This window comes from Meleagris gallopavo, chromosome 16 (assembly GCF_000146605.3).
Source record: "Meleagris gallopavo isolate NT-WF06-2002-E0010 breed Aviagen turkey brand Nicholas breeding stock chromosome 16, Turkey_5.1, whole genome shotgun sequence".
Taxonomy (NCBI): domain Eukaryota; kingdom Metazoa; phylum Chordata; class Aves; order Galliformes; family Phasianidae; genus Meleagris; species Meleagris gallopavo.
Genome location: NC_015026.2, coordinates 12,792,011 through 12,812,142, shown reverse-complemented (window position 1 = coordinate 12,812,142; position 20,132 = coordinate 12,792,011). Strand labels below are relative to the sequence as shown.

Sequence of the window (20,132 nt, the reverse complement as noted above, 5' to 3'; positions counted from 1 at the left end):
GGCGGCTGAGGGCTGTGCTGCCGGGCTGCGTGTCCGTCTGCGTGTGTTTGCCGGGAGGCTGCGGCTGGCGCAGGCCTCGTGGAATCCAGCCCGATTTGGGCCCCGGCTCTGGTGAGACTTTTGGTGCCTTCAGACAAAACAGGGACGTACATTAAAAAGTTCTAGGATTTCATACGACTTTAGACGTTCTGGTGTACTTCGTTGCAGACAAATGCTTTGACATTTCAAACGTGGCTTGTTTGAATTGGTGGGCTGGAAGGGAGGTGGTTTGTTTTGGCTTTTAAACTAGAACACGTAACTTATACGTGCCTTTAAATTACAGTTACTTAATTTTGTTTTAATTATTACGTAATCAGATTTTAACCAATTTCAGGAACAAACTAACACCGGCAATGGCCTGGGAGCAACAATGCACTGTTAAAGATCTCGGTAAAACCTGTGGTTCGCTCCAGGTTCACTTCTATCAGACTCTGAATGAAACAGTTCAGATGTGAGTCTGCTGTTAGAACTGGCAATGCAGGCGACTAACGTGTATGCATATAATGTGTGCCATTTGATTAATTAGGATTATAAAACAAGGTGAAATTGAATAGAACCAGTCTACTTCTAAATTTCCCCTTTTCTAGCAGAAATATCTGGCACAGGGATTATGATCTTAATCCTGCTTTGCCATTTTATTGGTTGAAGAAGATCCTAAAACTTTGAAAGCTGACACAGAAAAATGAGGAACACAGGAGCTCAGCAGATAACTACTGTGCCCAAACATCATGTTCTCATGCTGAGGGAAATGATACTCTAAGCTCAGGACAAATCATTACATGTGACGAAATGGCTGTTGTCATTAACAAAGGTGGCAGAAAAAGTATCAGAGCGTTGTGTTACAGGGAGGCAGGAAGGCACACACCTTAAAAAACCTCCGCAGTTCCTTTAGCTCAAGGAACTTTTTCCCTGAGAAGACTCTTTCCCCACAGCCAGAAATTTGTAGTTACTAATGAACTACATTTGCAAACTGATTCTTATTGTTTGACTTTCAGTGCAAACCAAGGATTCAACTGAACATGGATCCATCTCTCTTTTGCATTCAGTTTCTAGGGACAAATCAAGGAGGCTTCACCAAGTCACCGCAGTGACCATGCCTGCTTCATCCATCAAAATGTTGAAATATTTGGTATTTCCCTATTAAAATTCATGTTGTTTGATGTTCTGGGAGTAAAAAGTTAGTCTAGAGAATCCTATGAAAACTAAGAATTAAACAACAAAAAAATCTCCACATGTATGTTCATTGGTGCACACGCAACTGAAAGTAATGAGGGAAACCAATGTATTTAAATTCTGGTGAAGAATTTTGAGTGTGATTGGTACTAAAAATGAGCTGTCAGATAATTATACCAAGGAAATTACGTTATATCTTTTTTCCCCTTCAAATACAATGAATGATAGGAATGTTTTCATCTGTTCAGCTGTTTTCATCTTACTCAAGTTGGTGTCCATTCACAAAAAAATAAAAAAAATAAAAAATCTGTTTTCCTCAAAACAAGCACAAGCAATCCATTTGCTATGGAGAGATGAAGTTGACAAAGTTCAGTCTGCATTGCAGAATCAGAGGTAAAAAAAATTGTGATTTCAGGTGATAGCAGCATTTATTTCTGTCTTGTGTATAAAAATAGAGGTTACGTAATTGGTTCACAAATGCTTTACCTCATTACAGATAATACACATAATATATAGAAACAGGCATGTACTTGTGCAAGACATGCAAAGTCTTTCTGTTGTTGCATGCAGCTTAGATTATTCTATTTATTTCAGCGCATGCAAGCATTAAAGCATCAGTAATTAATGTATTAGGATGGTAAAGATGTGGTTGATACTGTGCAGTTACTGAGTTTTACATGGTAAGCAATACTGTGCAGTGCTAAAATCACGAAGAAAGGAAGTATCAGAAAAAAAGATATATTAAAAGGTTCACATTAAACACAACTGAGGCTCATTTCTTGAGGGTGTTTGGACACTAGCCAATGCGTGGAAAGGAAGATGCGTTTAAAGAATCGAATAACTTCTTGAACATGGTATCTCCCATACAATCTCAGTGGAAATTGTCCAACTTGTTACAATAGCTCTCGACTTTGAGCACCACCTTTCCTGTCTCGGGCACAAACATTTGTGACGCTTCCTTCTCACTGCAGGGAAGTTCAGTCCCAGAACTTGGCATTTGCCTCCAAGAGTAACAATGAACTCCACGTCCCTTACTTGCAGCAGAAACAAGTGTGACAAACAGGGTGGAGTAGTTGGTCATAGAGCCATGCTGTCTTGACCTGCCTGCATTCAGCAGGTCTTCTACTCTGTTTTTCTGATATGTGTTTGGTAACCACATAAGGAATAGCACACACATCTGGGGAGGAATTGCACTCAGTAGAATCCCATTTGCAGTACTTGTGTAAGTTTTAGCAAATAATTTTAAAGAAGTTGTGTATATTCAGGTAATGCTTTTTATTTTTCATTATCCCTATCTGCAGGCATTGCAATGCCCATTTGTAGCGTCCTTCTCTAGCAAGCATTTGAAACTTCTAAACAAAGTACTTCAGTTATTTGTGTTAAATTGTAGCCAAACTTGTGCAGCCCTAGAGACGAGCTTTCATTCACAAGTTTCCTTGCCAACCACAATTAGCATCCTCTCAGATGAAGTGTCATACCTTTGCACCACTTTACAGAGATGAGTTATACTTATCATAATTTTTTTTTAATTTTTTTAATCACCATTTTGAATCTGTTCAGACTTCTTTAGATACACTGGAGAACACGTTGGAAATATACCTTCATGGAAGTATGGAAAAACAGTGTGCTCATGCCCATAAAACACATTTCTGTGCATGGGATAAAAAAAAAAAATGCATTTCAGAATATTTCTGTAAATCTGCCCTTACCCAGGAACACCAATGAACTACTTCTTTCTTTTCTTTTTCCTGCTCAGGTTCCAAGTAGTACACAGCGTATGAGTTTTTTATCTCACAATTAAGCCTTACTGAATGATTAGCCTGTAAGAATTTTAATTATATGTTATTAGGATCTATTTAGTGAGAAGAGCATTTTATAATGCTTCTTCATTGCTGCAGGTATTTTTGTCAGAAAGTAATTCCAGTTTTTCTAGCATATATATGGAGTATACATAGTCCACAAAGGAAGCCAAGTGAAGCCTGAGAGAAGTTCATTGCAGGATATGGCTGCAGAAGTTGCTTGTAGGGAATTTTGATCATGTCCAAACAAGGGAAGCTTTCTATTAACACTGCAGAGGTACTTGCCTTATTTTCACTGCCCAAAGAGATTAGTTTCCATTTCTTTGGGTAGGTCTCTAACTGGGAGATATATTAGCAAATACCTATTATCTCTGCAGTTTAGACATTTTAAGCACTTTGTATCCTCCAAGATTTGAGCTGATGGTAGATTCTCTATTTCCACAGGGGACTCCAGAATCTCTGTTCAGTCTTCTTGCCAATGACAACAAACAATGAAAAGCATCTGATGGTAATACTTATCATCTGTTTTACTGATATCCAGCAAAGGGACTAGATAGAAGCAATATTTATCACCATGATGCAAGTTTAACAGGCCTTGCAAAAACGTTCTGTCCTTTCTTTAGAAATACGGGAAAAGCCCTGCTGAAACTACTGAACACATTCTTCTCCTTTTCAGAAAGCACCTTCTGCTCCACATCACATGCTCCACAGGACTCCCAGCATTACCTTACGTACAATTAATCAATATACCAATGTTATGGTATAGCAGTGTACAGTTAACAAAAATACAGATGTTAAGGTATAACAGAGAGCTTGACTAGGATGCTATTACACCAAAGCAGGAAACAGAAATGATAGGTACATTCACCCATAACCTGGGCTCACAAGGGAAACTCCAAAAGAGTGGATCTCCAGAAAAGATCCTTCCCCTGGAAGGGGACTGGCAGTCAGCTCTTCAGTGGCTCTAGGAGAGGTGCAGCCAGGCTCCACCCCTTCCAGCAGCACAGCAGAATTGCCTTCACCTGTGCTGCCCTGGCTGACTCACTGCTTGCTTCAGGCGATCAATCAGAGGTTCAGGCCGTGATTAGCAGCCCCATACACCTTACTTCAAAATTTGGTCATTTTTTGAATATCAAAGATGATGGAGCTGATGGTAAATTCATACTTTAAAGTGACCGCTGCTGTTGTTTAACTGAGTTGCAAGTGCAATGTGTTTAAGCTGCAGAAATAGGAGACCTAAGTGTGGTTTCTTAATGGGTTACAGTTTGTGAAAGATTCTGAACTCCTTATCAATTGCTTCCCTTGCTCTTTGAGAATCAGAATTTGCTGAAATATCTGGTAGTGCACCAAAGCATTTGATGAGGGGATATCTGCTGAGCAGATGTTTGGTGTTTTGTCTTGGAGCACTTATGGCTGCTTATGGCTCATTAAATGAGAATTTCTCACACAGAGTTGATTTAATTTTAATTTCTGCTAGGATGCCCAGAGCACCAAATGTGTGTCTGTTCACTGGGAAAACATCCTTAATATACATTGAAAGAATTAATACAATTAATTCACCACCACCAGAGGAAAATTCTTGGGATTTGTTTGTGCAAATTGAAAACTGATGATGAATTTACAAAACTAACTGTATGATATTCTCACTTTTTACATCATGTGAGTTCTGTTTGTCATGTAAAGCTCTGTCCCGAGAAGCAAGAAGCACTTACTATGTCAAGTAGGAGATGAAGAGTCTCCTTAATTCCTTGTTGGAGACTGGAGAGTCCATGACCTGCTCGTCCCAGGTAGCAATGAAGACTTTTTCCCCAGGGGTTCAAATATCTCTTGGCCATTTTATTTTGTTAAAGCATTTTTATTTGTTATAATGAAAGCTTGGAAAAAGAACAGTACAAAATGTAAAAATAGCAAAACGTGGGGAGGCTGTAGTTCATTTTGTAATCAGAGCTTGTGACTAAAGTATGCTGCTTAGCAACAAATGGGGGAAATCTGAAGGTGATCACATCATTTTGCACTCCCTGAAAAGTAATTATTCATGTTCTTCCTCCTACCTTTTAAGCACCATCCTTTTCATTTCCCTTTTCTGCTTGGGATGAGAACTATGTGGCTGGTTGAGTTGTGCAACCTAATTTTTTCATCGGCAGTACTTGCTGCTGCAGCTGTGATTCAGCTGAGAGCTCCAGCTCAGACTTCAGCTCTCTCTCCCATAATGCTGCACATAATGTATATTTGTCCTTATGGACCAAGACATAAATGTGTGTGGAGCTGTTGAAGGGAGTCCGGAGGAGGGTCATGAAGATGATCAGAGGGCTGGAGCACCTCTTCTATGAAGATAGGCTGAAGGAACTGGGCTTACAGGAGGGGAATCAACTTTCTACATGGGTAGACAATGATAGACAAGGGGGGATGGTTTTAAACTAAAAGAGGAGAGATTTAGACTGGGTGTTGGGGAAGTTCTTTACACAGAAGGTGAGGTGCTGGAACAGGCTGCCCAGAGATGCTGGGGATGCTCCATCCCTGGAGGTGTTCAAGGAAGGCCAGGTTGGATGGGGCCGTGGGCAGCCTGGTCTAGTGCTTGATCTAGCGGCTGGCTGCCTGCCTGTGGCAGGGGGTTGGAATGTGATGATCCCTGGGGTCCTTTCCAACCCAAGCCGTTCTGTGATTCTATATGTGGCCATTCATTAAGCTCGTACTTCAGTCTCAATGAGCACCATTCACCAACTCTTGCCTTAACTCCTCCTCTGTGACTTCTCACTCCCTGATCACCTAGTTTGACTTTTCATGTCTTTTTGCGTGACTTCAAAGAGCAGGAGGTTGCTTTTCTTTCTAGGTTTGATATTCTATAGGAAATTACTTGTACTCCAGGTTGAATTTTTTCAATAAATATTACTTATTAACTATTCTTGGTTTGGGGCAGTTAGGAAGCGGGAAAATTCCTGTTCATATCCTTTGAAAAAATGTGATGATTGTCTTCCCTGACTGACTGAGAATGCTCCCCCCAGTCTGGTTAGAATCCAACATTCAGGTTTTGGATTAAAGCTTTTAACAATTTTTATCTTCAGTAAACAAACACCTCCAAAATCCACTTAGGTGCAGAATGCTTTGTTCTTGAAATAGTGACAGTTCCTGAGCTTGCATTTAGATAAAAGGCTGTGCATCTTCAGACAATGAAACCACTTCAAAAAAAAAACAAATAAAAACCCACCCAAAACACAAAGGAGGGGAGGTAGCTCTGAGTTGTAGGAACAATTCTTGCTGACTGTTCTGGGAATGATCTTCAGAATTACCTCCTTATTCATTCTTGGTGCACCAATTAAACAGTTTTATATATAGAATCAGGATGGGCTTAGCTTACTTTTTCAGGGTCATTTTCAGAGACAGACATTAAAGATGTACAGGATCCTGTTCCTCAGCATGGCAGACACTGTGCATATACACATGTGCAGATGCATTTGTGTAAGATTGCACACTGATGGCAAAGTTGCCAACGAGTAAAGGAAAGTTAGAGATTTCTGGTGGATGTGAATTGAATTTCCTCTGCTTGGGGTAAGAACACGTGTGGTATTTAAGCCACCTAAAATACGGCAAGAATCCCTAAGGAGCCAATGGGGCCGAGAAAGAAAAAATAATCACATCTTAATGTTAATAACACATTGTGGAAAAGATTAAGATCACAAATTCAAATGTGTTCAAATGTTCATGTGAAGAAAATATTAGTAAAAAAAAAATCCTGATTATGATTTGTCAGTGAGTGATGTGCAATATAATTCTTTCAGGTATAAGAAGTATAAATCAAGGCAGTGGTTGAAATATCTGCCATCTCAAAAGGCTTTTTTACAGATCAGCACACGACACACTGAGATTTGCAGCAGAACAGTCTTCAAAAGTTTCTAGCTGTTTTTTATTTGGATGGCAGGACTCCTGAAGGATGTCTAGACTTCTGTTGCTGTGGTACAGCTGGAGGAGATCTGAATGTGTCCATTCTGTAAGGGGAATCTCCATCAGACTGCAAGACTTAAGTAGAGTACAACATTCTGTCAGTTAACCAAAAAAAAAAAAAGTGGATTGACACACTTCAGAATGCTTCTGTAAAAAAGTACGTGTTGGCAGTTAGAATCAGGTAATAGTTTAATGCAAGTGATTGCTATGTTTTTTTTTCTGATTCTTTTTCCCAACTTTTGATTTCCACTGATTTTAAAGATGAAGCAAGGACAGAATGTACCTTGGCAAGTAGAAGAGCAAGGTAGAGGAGTTCAGTTAAAGAAAATTTGAGTGGACAAAATTTGAGTTGGAAGCGTAGTATGTGTTAATGGTCTTTGTTGGTTTAGGTCTATTTATAAATAATTGCTTGAAATGAAAATTGTCAGTTGGGAAGCCAACACAGGACACTGTTCTGTAACAGTCCTCAGCACTGCTTTATGCTGTTTGGCACAAAAAATATGTATTTGTTTAATAACTATTTTTTGGCACAACTTGCGTTTGGATTCTATTCTCCAGTCACAGAAGTGGAATTCTAGATGACTAAAAGAAAAGCCAGGAGACAAGTGTTATTTGTGGTTCTATTATCATCACAGATGAAAGTCCCAGTCACAAAAAGCCCTCAGTCAAGCTTTTGTACTTTTAGAAGTCACTGTTCTACGGTATGGTTGCATGTTTTACAAGCACTGTGGGTTTCTCTGCAACTGGCTCACATACAAGTTTTGCAAGCATAAATTAGAAAGCAGTTAATATAGCTGGCACTAGAAATGCTCATACAGAAAAAAAATCATTTTGAAGATTGTTCTCTTTGGTTAGGGAACTGCTGAGACAACAGGGGCAAGTAAGACGTTTCCTTGGCTTCTGTAGCTAAGAATTGCAACTGTCACCACTACTGGGAACGGTATCCAGATAACTTGGACACAGAAACCACAATGTAACTTATGCTGTGCAAAATAACCTTCGCCAATACAAACTGCCTTTGTTACAAAGAGCTTCTGGTTTTGTTGTTATTCTAGAAGAAACATCAAGCAAGCAGAGCCTGGGACAAGGTGTAGAAACAAGCAATTTGGTAACTTAACATTCCCATCCAAGAAGCATATTAAAGCTATCGATTTCACATATTGACTTTTATTTTTAAATTAAAAAGCACAAAATTAAGAGTCAAGCAATGACAAAATACACAAAATTCATTACTTTTGGTGAAAGAAAGCTAAAGAACACCACAAGGATTTTCATCATTTTCCCATGGTTTTTTTGGCTGCACGTAGGTGAAGTATGACTCCTTGGCTTTGTTAATTCAACTTCAGGTGGTTTCATGACATGAGACATCTCCCACCTTTCTTATCAGTTACTACTGCTTCAGAAGGACAAACTATTAACATGCATTCAGAGATTATTATAATCTAGACTGTAACAAACCTCGTAAAGATATCCAGACAAAAGAAGGGAAGCCATACAACAATAACTGCAGTGGATATTAAAGGAAAAAACTGCAATAGAAAATAGTTAGAAAAATTCCACTCAAAACAACATTGATTAAATAATATATAAATATATTATTTGATTGCACTGCATGACTGACTTTGATCTAGCAAATAATGCAGCACAGGTTTTACATCATCTTCACATAACCTTTATTTTCACTTAGACAAACCCAAGGAAAAAAAGTACTGACAAAGCTGACGTGCAATCCTGCGTGTCAGTACTGTCAATCTGAGAAACAGCAAAAATCCCAATTTGCTTCATTAAGATACGAAACAAACACACAAACAGCACTGTTTCCAAAGGTTGTTCAAATCCACTTTTTTTGAGCCAAGTTCCTTAAGACAGACATCCAGGACAATTATATTTGTTGTTCAGCTTTCTGGTATCCTAGCACTGCTGTTCAGGCATTCTCTATGCAGAACATTTCTGGCCTTATTGCTCTGAGTAAGCAAATGCCTCATGGAAGGACTTTTATACTAAGTGAAAAAAAGCAGCATGTCCAGCAATAGAAATCCTAATCTTAGCTACACAATAAAACCAAAAATGTTCTGATCTCAGTACAGGGAAACCAGAAGCAAGAGGTACGTACGGTTAGAATAATTTATTTTTAAATTAATGAATTCTAATTTTGTTATGTATCTTCTTCTTGGTGAAATTTGCACCTGCAGAAAAAAATGATCATTTTCAAAATCTCACAGCTCAGACTGTAAAATAACAAGTTAGTAACTTCAAATGCACAGCAAACGTTAAATCTGAAATTGCACATATGGTCTTTACTGAGCCCAAACAGAAAACTAATGACTTCTTGTTTAATGATGAGAGCACATAAATCTGTCATTAAAATTTTAAAATATACATATGCAAGTCTTTACAGATAATAAAGAGTTTGTAAACAGCTAATGTGAATACATTAGCACGTAATGAGAGATTGGTAATGATCCATCTTTTTGGCAACTGCAGTTTGCTGCACTGCTGTCACATCAAAGCCAAGTGGTTTTTTAAATGTAAACATTCAAAAACTATCAAAATAATCCTGTTTCCTCTCTGCTTTGTGCTGCACCAAATGCTAAGATATCTTCTAGGTGACACCAGCTTTACTGAATTCACTGACAGATGTTCTACTTAAGACATAAAAATACAAGTGCAATAGGATATGGAAAGATAACAATATTGGAAGAACTGTTAATACTTTTGAAAAGCCATCACATTATATGAGAGAAGACACCTCTGTCCTAAAAGAATAGTCCCAATGGTAAATCTATATTTTACCTTTCAAGTAAATGAGGTGAAAGACCTTTTAGCTTTAACAAGACATACCTTTCAAAAGGAAATATCTTCATCAGTAAGACTTAGCATTTAACTTTAATGGGCTTTAGTTCATTCAGTTATTATAAAATTTGTTAAAGTGCCATAGAAATAAAAATTATTTGCATTTCTGTATTAAAAATTTTCCTTATGAAACCTGCCTTCAGTAATAACTAGCTCAGATATTAAACCTGATGGAACAGCATTAGCAGGAAACAGCTGCTTATCTTAGAGGGCATTTCTTAAAACATTTCATTACCTTGCCACAGTACTGTGCAAGAAAAGCTTATCTACAACATACGCTGGTCAGTCCCATTAGTCATCTTTTGTTTTTTTCTTTAGATACTGCCTCCTTGTAGGTCATGTGAATAAAGTCAAAGAGTTGTGTGGCATTGGCAGCATTACCCAAAATTTCACAGAGTTTGTCCTTTGACAGTGTCACCAGCTCAGCAATGCTTTTCACATGGTTCATTAAGGCATGGCAGTTTTTTGCATTAACACCTGGCATTTTTAATAGAAAGTCCTGAGGACCAGGGTTATACTTGTCTGACTCAGGAAGAGTTTCAGAATCTGCTGTGACCGCCATTGCAGCTTCTGCGTCAGGCTGTGGACGGTTTTGTTTTAACTCCTCAAACAGTTCAGCAGTAGCATGGGGTGAGGGGCACCACAGGATACGTAACTTGGGGAAATGGAGTGTGAGAAGGGTCAGTTTAGAAGTAACATCACTACTGGAAATCTCCTGGCGTAGGGAGCCTTGTGGAATCAAGGAGAAAGGCTTGTTAGGATCAAATTCAATCAGAAGAATTGGCCGCTTATAGTAACGTGACATAGAAATGCATTGTGTGTACAGTCTTCCATTATTTAAGGAACCAATGAGATCACTGATACTTTTTCGCTCTACACAGATATCAGGAGTTAAAATGTAATCTCCAACTTCCAAAGTAACAGGCTCAATGTCAATGCCACGACGATGAATCAGCGATGGAAGCTCACTACGAAATTCCCGCATGTCCACTATTATAGTCTGTTGAGCAGTCTTCTGTGCCTGTCCACCTAGAGAGCAAAGCAAATAGTTAACCTGTACTCATGACCTCCAACTCTACCTTCTCTGAAGCGCATTCCATAATGGAAGCACTGTTTTTATTTCTCTCCACTTCACTACAGGCGATGCTTGTCTCATAATCAACAGACTATCCAGAAATAGTCCAAATTATCTCATCTCGATGGGAAAATACTAATTAAGCTATAGTTTCTTTTCAAAGGAAAATATACTTCATTGTCATTTCACAGACAAGACTGAGAGAGGGACTAGGGCAGACACTATTTGTTCCCCATCAGGACTGCAGAATCAGTGTGCCTCAGTCACCCACCCACATGTTTTGGACGACATTCAACCACAGGGGGTTACAGGCCTTTTTCACAGCTTAACTTCAGGAACTGCTCACCTGCTTGGCGTGTGTCAGTGGAAGCAGAGGCAGGCTTAACATCTCTTACTAGGTCTAGGTTTGTCTCATCTCTTCCTTCTCTTTCTTCAGGAACAACCATACTGGCCCTTTCTCTAAGGATCCATAAACCAAGAATCACTAAAAACTGCAGTTAAATGTCAGTACATTAATATACCTTAATATTGTTCAGCAAGATGCAAAATTACATAGAGTTGAATGCTAACTGAAAACCTGACAAGAAATGCAATCCAGATTCTAGACTTTTATTCTCAATTTTTAGCACTTCCAAGTGTCTTTTTATTTTTAGAACTTTTTAGAGCATATGAAACAAAAGAACTAATTACTAGAAGTATAAGCCGGTGAGAAGACAATGTCTAAGAAATTTATTGTTTTGTTGCTGAATACTACTTAAGTTATGAAAACCTTAGAAATATCTTACAAGATGTGTTACCTGCAGCCAAAAAAAGTCTCCAATATGAAATTCATAGACAATTAAGTAAAAATACCAGTTGTGTTGGGTAGCTTACTTAAAGCCTTCTCACAGTTAAAAACTTCACCATTTAAAATACAAGCACATAAGGAAACGATGTGAAAAATTAATAATGTAGATAGTAAGCTAACTGTTACCGAATTAATTTTTCAAAGGCCTCCTTCTCTTTTCTCAGGGCTGTGAGATAGCGCTGTTCTTCTGTTGAGCTTCCATAGATGAGGAAATAAACCCTACAGGTTTGGAGGGAAAAAGAGATGACATATTTAAGATTAGTAGCAGTAACTGCCTGAAAAATTTATATCCCATTTTCCCTCTTTTACCAATATCACCTACTCTTACTGAAAATTTGGGATTCAATCAGAGTGGATTGCCAGAAGCGTGCAATAGATTTTATTTTTCTTTTAAGATAAGAATTTGACCAACTACATTCTTGATTAGCACCAAGTCAACTTGCCTCAGAGGCTTCCCAGGTCTGCTTGCTTTGTAGATTTCCAGCTGCCGAACAAAAGTTAGTTCTGCATCATACAGTATAACATATCTTGGCTCTACTTCATGCAGCACCCGAGTGAGAGCATAGGGATCACTGCAGCCCTGCAGCGGATGAATAATTGTGAGCGGGTTTTTGAAAATACCATAGTAAGAATCTGAGGGTAAGTTCACAGGGAAATCTTCAGGAATGGTCTCTTCAATACTGCCTTCTTGGCTTCCGTTTAATTCTTTGTTATCTTCCACATCCAACTCCTCTCTGTTTTCCTTCTCAATTTTCCCTATCATTTGGACTATAGTTTGGTCATGCTGCTTTTTGCGTTTGTTTTGTTTTGAACAAGTAGGGAGTTTGGCTTTTTTGGCTTGAGGTCCTGTGTCTGGTCTGGCATTTCCTTTGGACTTGACCACTTTTCTGTCCTTAATCCACACTTCTCCGGCTTTCTCATCCTTTCCAAGTGTTTTATTATACAGTCTCATTAAAAAGGCTTCTGCCCCATCAGTTATATATTCCCTGAGCTGTGCACAAGCTCGGTCATCACTGGCACAAATAAGAACTTGCCCTGCAGTCAAGAAACAACATCATGTTTGTAATCTGTTACACTGTAATTCCTTTTACCCAGCCACAAGACATCTTGAGCAATATTATTATATATATAATAATATAATATATATATATATTATAGGGAGTCTGAATTACACCACGTTTTGTACCCCACTAGATCAGGGAAGGTTAAAGGAAGCTCAGCATTCCTTATTCTCACACCATCTAAATCAGTTCTTTTAATCATTTGAAAGAAAGCAGATATGCTCTATACTGAAGACGACAACTTTTATATTGAAAAAAAATATATATTCTTTTTTAATGCAGAATAAGACTACTTAATTGGGACTGCTCTAGTTCTCAGTCTCTGTCATCTTTGTTAGGGATTCTAAAAAATACATGTTTCACACAATATTATTGACAGTTGTGGGCCCTAAATAACAATTCTCTGCTAGTTGACTCAGATAAACTCCTACAGCACTAGATGAGAGAGCCAGTTCTTATCCACAGTCAGAACACTGTGGGTGGGAGAAAAGAGCACTTTTTTACCCTCACAATTTCCTAAAATAAAACTTGGTGAAATTTGAGGGGATAAAAAAAATCCTATAACAGGAAAAGCAGAAAAGGAGTTTGAAACACACTGGGTAAGAGATAACAGCGAGACAACTATGGAATTATTATGACATGGAGATTAGGTGCAAGGTTACAGTGGTAGAGAATCATCTGGTTCCATCAAATGGAAGCACAAACACGAACCATTGGTGGCCACCTTCAGCTTTGGTTTGACTCTATTCTGGGAAAGGTCACATTTTAATGTGTAACGTTTTTGTAGTAACTTCAAACCAAATACTTCTACATAGACACTTCGTCTTAAGTCCACAAATTACTATATTTAAAACTATTAAAATAATTTAATATCCTCTCACCTGGACCACCGAGGCCTTCACTGTTCTTATTCTCATTTTCAATCTCATTCAATACCTCTCTCAAAGCTTCCCATTTTGGGTTACTTTCTAGAACCAATTCCCTTTTCAGTTCTGAAACAAAGTACAATTGAACATAGCAGCTCTTACAAGCCAAAATACCCTTCAGAACTTTAAATTAATGGTTCAGTGTCATAGCATGATAGCTATTGGCAAGCACAATAATCAATAGCCTACGTATGCAACTTGGTATACTGATGGGGCTCAAGAACACTCATTAAAATTATTAACATTTAAAAATAGGGAAAAATGCTTCAATGAAACAAAAAGTTGAAATGTTCACTTGTCCTTCAATTCTGAAATTCTTGAATATGTATCTATGTATTTTAAATTAAAATAATGGCAGCTTCTTATCCCTTTGTATGAAATGAATAAGATCAAATTAAATACTTATGCAATTCAAGATCAATCCCATACAAGCTCTCCTTAATGATTAGTGAGTAAGGTGAGAAGAATCTTTCTGGTTTTTATTACATACTTTTTGAGCAAAGATTATGCCTTGATATCTTATGTCGCTGATTGAGGTCTAAAGCTGCGTAAGACCCACGTAGTGAACCACAGCACAAGTAAGAATATGCAGACTGTTCACAATCATGTGACACTCTCCAATTTAAAATTAGGAATGATGAGTACCATTTTCCTTCTTTACATCTCTGTTTTCAGAGACTTTGCCTTTCTGATTCAGTTTCTCATCTGCAATGCGATAAACTCTGGCTCGAGCATTTACAAACATGGAAGTACTGGAGTCAAGAAACAGCCAACCTAAAGGCAAAAGGAAAATGACATATGAAATGTATGTGCTTCAGACCTTTCCAATAAAAGCCCTTATCTGGATTACCTGTACAACCTGCACTACCTGCTCACTAAGTAACTACTAGCTTAATAAAAGGCAGAAATACAATACAAATCTCACACTGCTAAGTAACAGCAGTTATGTGGGCAGATGAAAGCATTATGTGTCAATAAAAACCTACGTCCTTATGGCTAGTTATATAAAACCTAATTAGATACCTTCGTATGTTTAGGAATGTTGATTAAAAGAATCAGCATCTCACTACTTCATGCATTAACTTGTATTCGGCGCTTACCTGAATTCTCACCAAAAGCTTTTTCACTTGCTTTCAGTGACTCCAGAAGATTAAGGAAAGTGACACAATCATACTGAGTCAGATACTGTAGCAAAGTACGCAGAATCTTCAAATCCTGGACCAAAGATTTTGTCTTAGCTCCGAGTTGATGCCAGAGAGGATCTAAATAGTGACATATTGTCTAGAAATATAAATTGGAGTTCAAGACATCAAATATCTACTATACTAATCAAGATAGGAATGCCTTTAAAAAAACCCAAACACCTGTAATATAGATTTTTTTTAACATAAAAAAATTCAAAAATTCAAAAAACTTAGGCAATTTAACAATTAGCAGTTATATATAATTTAAGGTGTTCAGTATATATTTTCTTTCCTGTATTAAAAATTTGGTAATATAAATATTAAATTAATATATATCTATTCATATACATATATAGATTTAATATATATATTCTATATTTATATTTAATATTCCATATACATATGCATAAATATATATTTCACTGGGCTCTGCCCTTAGTATTTAAGATTGTTTATTTAGGTAAAGTAGAAGTCATTGTAATGTCATTTAATTTTTAACATAAGATGAATACAATGCAGAAATGCCTCCAGATTTTCTAAAGTACGGAACATTTTGTGTCAAAACTAGATTACAGTTAATAGGCAAATGTTGAAATGTATGATTTTACCCAACAGAAAGTATACATAAGCATGCCAATCGTTGCAGACCTGCCAGTAACACCGTCACACACAGTTAATTCACACACGATGGTTAAAAATACAACAGCTGCATGCACGTGTATGTTATCTTTATATATCATGCTTCATCTAATAAAGAAAATAGAAAATGCTGGTAGGAAATTCAAGAGAAAAATTGGGCAGGGAACAAAGGTGAGCATACGGCATACCTACCTTTATTATTGTGCCATCAATAAGAATGTTTTTGATGTAGGAACTTGCCAAATGAAGCAAGAACAATCATGCCAATTCACCAAAAATCCTACTGGCAAACTGTAACATCACCTGCTGGTAATTTAATTATTTTACAATGGTTCTTTTTGCACACCAAACTGTTCAAAGATCTAAATGGAATCCCTTTACAAGATGGAGCAAAACAATCAAAATGATTACCTTGTCAAAAGCTTTACCAAGAGCGTTTTCTAAAGATAGATCTTCTACTTCAAGAGCTGGATTATAACGTTTCAGTTCTCTCAGACACGCATTCAAAATGTCCAGGATTGAAGTCTGGATAGCAAGCATACTAGGGGTCATTGACACGTGTATTTCCACCACTTCAGGTTTATGCTTCTCTAAAAATGAGTTCACTGCTATATGAAATCTACAAGGAAAACAGCTTATTAATATTTACACAAATATTTTGCTTGACACCTTAATTCAAAAAAGTTCATACAAACAAAACTTACAATTGATTTAAATGTAAACAAGCTAAATGCAAATCATAACTCTACAGAGGCAAAGACTACACTCTTGATGAATGGTCTCATAAAACCACCTGATGATTCCACAACTACGACTGTTTTCATCCTCATCATATGAGCCTATAGCACTGGTGACTGATCCCCGGAGAATTACTGCACTAGATTCCACATCATTATTTCAGGTAACAAATCCTGAAGTAAAAACAAAAGATCTCGTAAAGGGGAAACTGTAATGGTCTCATAAACCCTTTGGAATCACATGGATCCGCTGGCAAACACTGTGATATCCTTAGCTTTGAATAATAAGTAGCAGGCCCTTGGCCATAGGGGCTGTGTTGTAACAGTGAAGCCATTGCTATGTGGGTGCTGGCTGATTTTAACAGAAGACAACAGAGAAGAACACTACCACCCTTGGGTCTCTCCATAGTTCAGAAGCCAAGGAAGAAAATTTAGAGTTTGTGTTCAACCTTCCCTACCCTAGCCATGTCCATTTTTATTTCTCTGCAATGCTAAAAGGAAAACTTAAAATTTTGAGTTTACAGTGCAGAGCATGAGAACACGAGATGGAGCGAAACACATTCTAGACTGGACAGGAGGAGCAGTTATGCATACCCCCTGCCCAAGGCAAGAGCGCTGATGGGTGATCAGCTGAACTGACCAACTCTGTCTGTGCTACTGCTCCTGAAAGACTTAATGCATGCCACAGGCTTGGCAACTTAGTTTCTAAGTTATCAAGAAATATTCCTCATAGATTACATATACAGAGGAAGATTACAGAAAAAAAACGAAACACCAACAACTGATCAAACACAAACCAATAAAAAGATAATCATGGAGCTTCTTCACGGTTGGAAACAAATCCTCCTGTGCATGGCAGAATTGCGAGACAGTATCCCTGTTACTTCATGGCTTCAAGATGATCTTTAACAAATTTTCTTAAACTATTATAAATCTCACTATCTACTATGATTTCTACTGGCTAGAAGTATGGTTATACTGTAAGGTTCTGCTTCTTATAGATTTAACTTGAGTCTATTCTCAAAAATACCTCGAGAAATTTAGCATCTTTGAAATAACTTCTGTCAATAAATGTGTGAAATGAGCTTATGAATACAAATACAGAATACAGATCAGCAGTGTGACTATCTAAGATTCATTTTGTTAGAAGTCCATGGTAGCAATCACAGTAATTTTAAGTTCAATGTGGTAAAGAGGAACCTTACCTTGGCCACAGGTAAAGTTTCCTGACAAAAAGGTTTCTCATCACTCTTTCCACTTGGCAAAAACCAGTGTTAAATGCAACTGCATTATCTGTAAAAGCTTTAATGAAGCCTTCCTTATTTTTTTGGCGATAAAGTCGCAATATGAATGATTCCTGACAAGACTCAATGATTCTATGTGCTTTGTACACCAAAACACCTGCGAAAATAAATGGTTTTCAAGTTAAAAAGTAGTAAAGAAAGACTGAATACGTTATATATTTTTCCCCAAGCTTGTCTTACTCTTCTGCTTTTGTTGCTTTTTGTTGTTTGAGGCAAACACTTTTGGGATTTACATTTCACTCAGCCAAGACTTGTTAAACCCAAGACTTACAGCATGCTGTGTTTTTCCCACTCTCCCTGGTGAGGAGAGGCCTAGTGGTATTTCTTATCTGTTCACAGCTTCCATTGGAATAATAAACATCTTCCTAAAATGGAAGCTAAAGACATCAAACAGTAAAGCTTTCATTGCACGCCTCAGTAAGCTGACAGACTTAAAATGAGTCTAACTTTTATAACGACTTTCTTCATTCATTATGACATGCCACATCTCTAACACTTTGAAACACTTTACTGTATTTTTTTTCGCCCAAGAGACAAATTTCTGCTGATTTTGCAGCATCTCACATACAGGCGGTATGTTTCTAACAGAAGCCAAAGCTGCTGTCACACTGACCTCTGGTGGCAGCACGGGGTACGACAACTCTAGGTCACAGAATCACAGAATGGCCGGGGTTGAAAGGGACCTCAAGGACCATGAATCTCCAACCCCCTGCCACATGCAGGGCCACCAACCTCTCCATTTAACACCAGCCCAGGCTGCCCACGGCCCCATCCAACCTGGCCTTGAACACTTCCAGGGATGGACGAGGCATCCACAGGTCATTTCAGGTCAGGAGGCTTTTGGTTTTTTAAGTCTCTAATGTGTTTCTTCTTTTCATCCACAAAGAACCCAAAGTAGGGTGTCTCAAAACTTTACTTTTTTTTTTTAACATAGAAATAACAGAACTGAGCGTAGTATCCTTTGGCTGGAGCATGAAAACTGTTTAAAAAGTTTCACAGATTAGAACTTCTCATACACTGACTAAAATGAGTTTCTGAAGCAAAAACTTACATACATCTGACATTCAATATTCAGTCGTATTCAGCCATTATTAAGATGTTAATATTTACGTAACGCTGAAATATTCCTATATTCCTGTTTTGCTAGCTCTGTGGGCTTTAAGAGGGCTCCCAACTTACACAAGAATATAAAAACAAGCAGGAAAAGAAGGGGAACGGAACATGGGAGAACAAGCACGCACAAGTTCTATACAACAACAGAAGGTCAGAAGGTATTCCTAGAAATCTTTAGAACATTGTTATTTCATAATAAAAGCATCTAAGGTGTTACAAGAGGAACATTAGTTAGGTACTGATATTTTACTTGATGGGAAAAGTTGTCATGAGGAATTCATTAAAGCAAAAAACTGCATGCTTATCAACCATACACACTAGCAGTCAGTTTCAATCACAGGCTGTGTTCTGAGAGTATTCTAGATGCTATTTCACCAGGCACAGACAATTATTCTGCTTGGGAAGCAATGCAGGCAGTGTGAATGCTTATGTTTCTTACGTCAATGGCAATTCAATCGATGATTGTTTTCCAAGTGGTTACTGATATCAAAATCCATGCGGACGCATTATCCACTATCTAAAAGGAATGTGAGTGTCGTGTGATTAAATAAAGCAAACTAGTGCGACCTCTTGCAAGGACCTGCTTTAGCAGGGGATTGGACTCCATGATCTCTTGAAGTCCCCTCCAGCCCCTGTGATTCTGTGATGACCATTAAAAGAAAAAAGGAAAGAACTACATATTTGTGCCTTTCACCAAAGCCTTGTTAAAGAAATAATTCTTTAACCTCAACACCATTAGTAGCACTCTATACAGAGCTAAGCTTTACGTACTTTTCAACAGAACAGTCATCCATTTATTTCAGTAAGCTCTTACCAGTGATGAGGTTTGCGGGAATTCTGTCGGTAAGGAAGTCGACCACGAGGATTCTGCTGGTTGCAAAGAGAACCCCCCCGTGTGTGTAGAACTCATAGCGGGTGCTGCTGGGGACCTCGTTGGTGACGCGCCGAGGAAGGTGCACAACTCCATCCGACCGCAGCTGGTCAATGAAATACTCCTGCAGCAGGCACGGTGAGAATGTAGATTTCATTGCAGATGTGAAGAGAATCTTAATTACACACGTTCCATTTATTTGGAAAAAGGGCCCCAAACCAATCGAAAACACGGCAGCGTGAGATGCTACCTAAAGAGAGCTGTGATTCCGTGTCTTGTGGCTACAGTGGTTAAGCACCAGCCTCGTTCGGGTGACTCGCAGCCCCGCACACGTGCGGTAGCAGACACACAGGACGTGAACGTCACCCGCGGCACGCCGGCGCTCTGGAACTTTTAGCACCCAGTTCTCCCGTGTTGTTACAGCACTAAAGAGCACAGGTGATTTTAATACCGCCTTACAGACGGAGAATTGGAAAGGGAGCGCCCGCTGCCAAAGGCAGCTACGGCAGGGCGGCCGTCGCGTCCAACTTCACCTCGAAGCCCGCAGCCCCTGCCGGTTCCGGCCCGCCCCG

The 20,132-nt window shown here is 38.4% G+C and overlaps 2 protein-coding genes across 2 annotated transcripts in view; both read right to left on the bottom strand.

The window, feature by feature from the left end:
- Positions 1-8,088: 8,088 nt before the first annotated feature.
- Positions 8,089-19,732, bottom strand: ERCC4 (ERCC excision repair 4, endonuclease catalytic subunit). Its single transcript, XM_003210526.3, has 10 exons — positions 19,504-19,732; positions 17,478-17,673; positions 15,947-16,154; positions 14,813-14,993; positions 14,358-14,486; positions 13,668-13,778; positions 12,169-12,760; positions 11,852-11,944; positions 11,225-11,337; positions 8,089-10,832 (listed from the first exon to the last, which is right to left on the bottom strand). Exons 1-10 carry the CDS (start codon positions 19,715-19,717, stop codon positions 10,099-10,101), a joined length of 2,571 nt encoding a protein of 856 aa, XP_003210574.1. The 5' UTR covers positions 19,718-19,732; the 3' UTR covers positions 8,089-10,098.
- A 78-nt stretch (positions 19,733-19,810) lies between these two features.
- LOC109370175 overlaps positions 19,811-20,132 on the bottom strand; it is a 2,568-nt gene continuing 2,246 nt past the window's right edge. Inside the window, exon 4 of the mRNA XM_019620637.1 lies at positions 19,811-19,985. Coding sequence (XP_019476182.1) covers positions 19,811-19,985 — 175 coding nt within the window. The remainder of the gene's footprint in view (positions 19,986-20,132) is intronic.

Bases quoted from the DNA above. Each gene is read 5' to 3' on its own strand.
- ERCC4 (XM_003210526.3), bottom strand. From the start codon at position 19,717: ATGAAATCTACATTCTCACCGTGCCTGCTGCAGGAGTATTTCATTGAC. The intron at 11,945-12,168 runs GCAAGTTGACTT...CCAAACCTGTAG, and splicing joins AGACCTGGGAAGCCTCTGAG to GGTTTATTTCCTCATCTATG. The intron at 10,833-11,224 runs GTGAGCAGTTCC...TTTGCTCTCTAG, and splicing joins CACTGACACACGCCAAGCAG to GTGGACAGGCACAGAAGACT.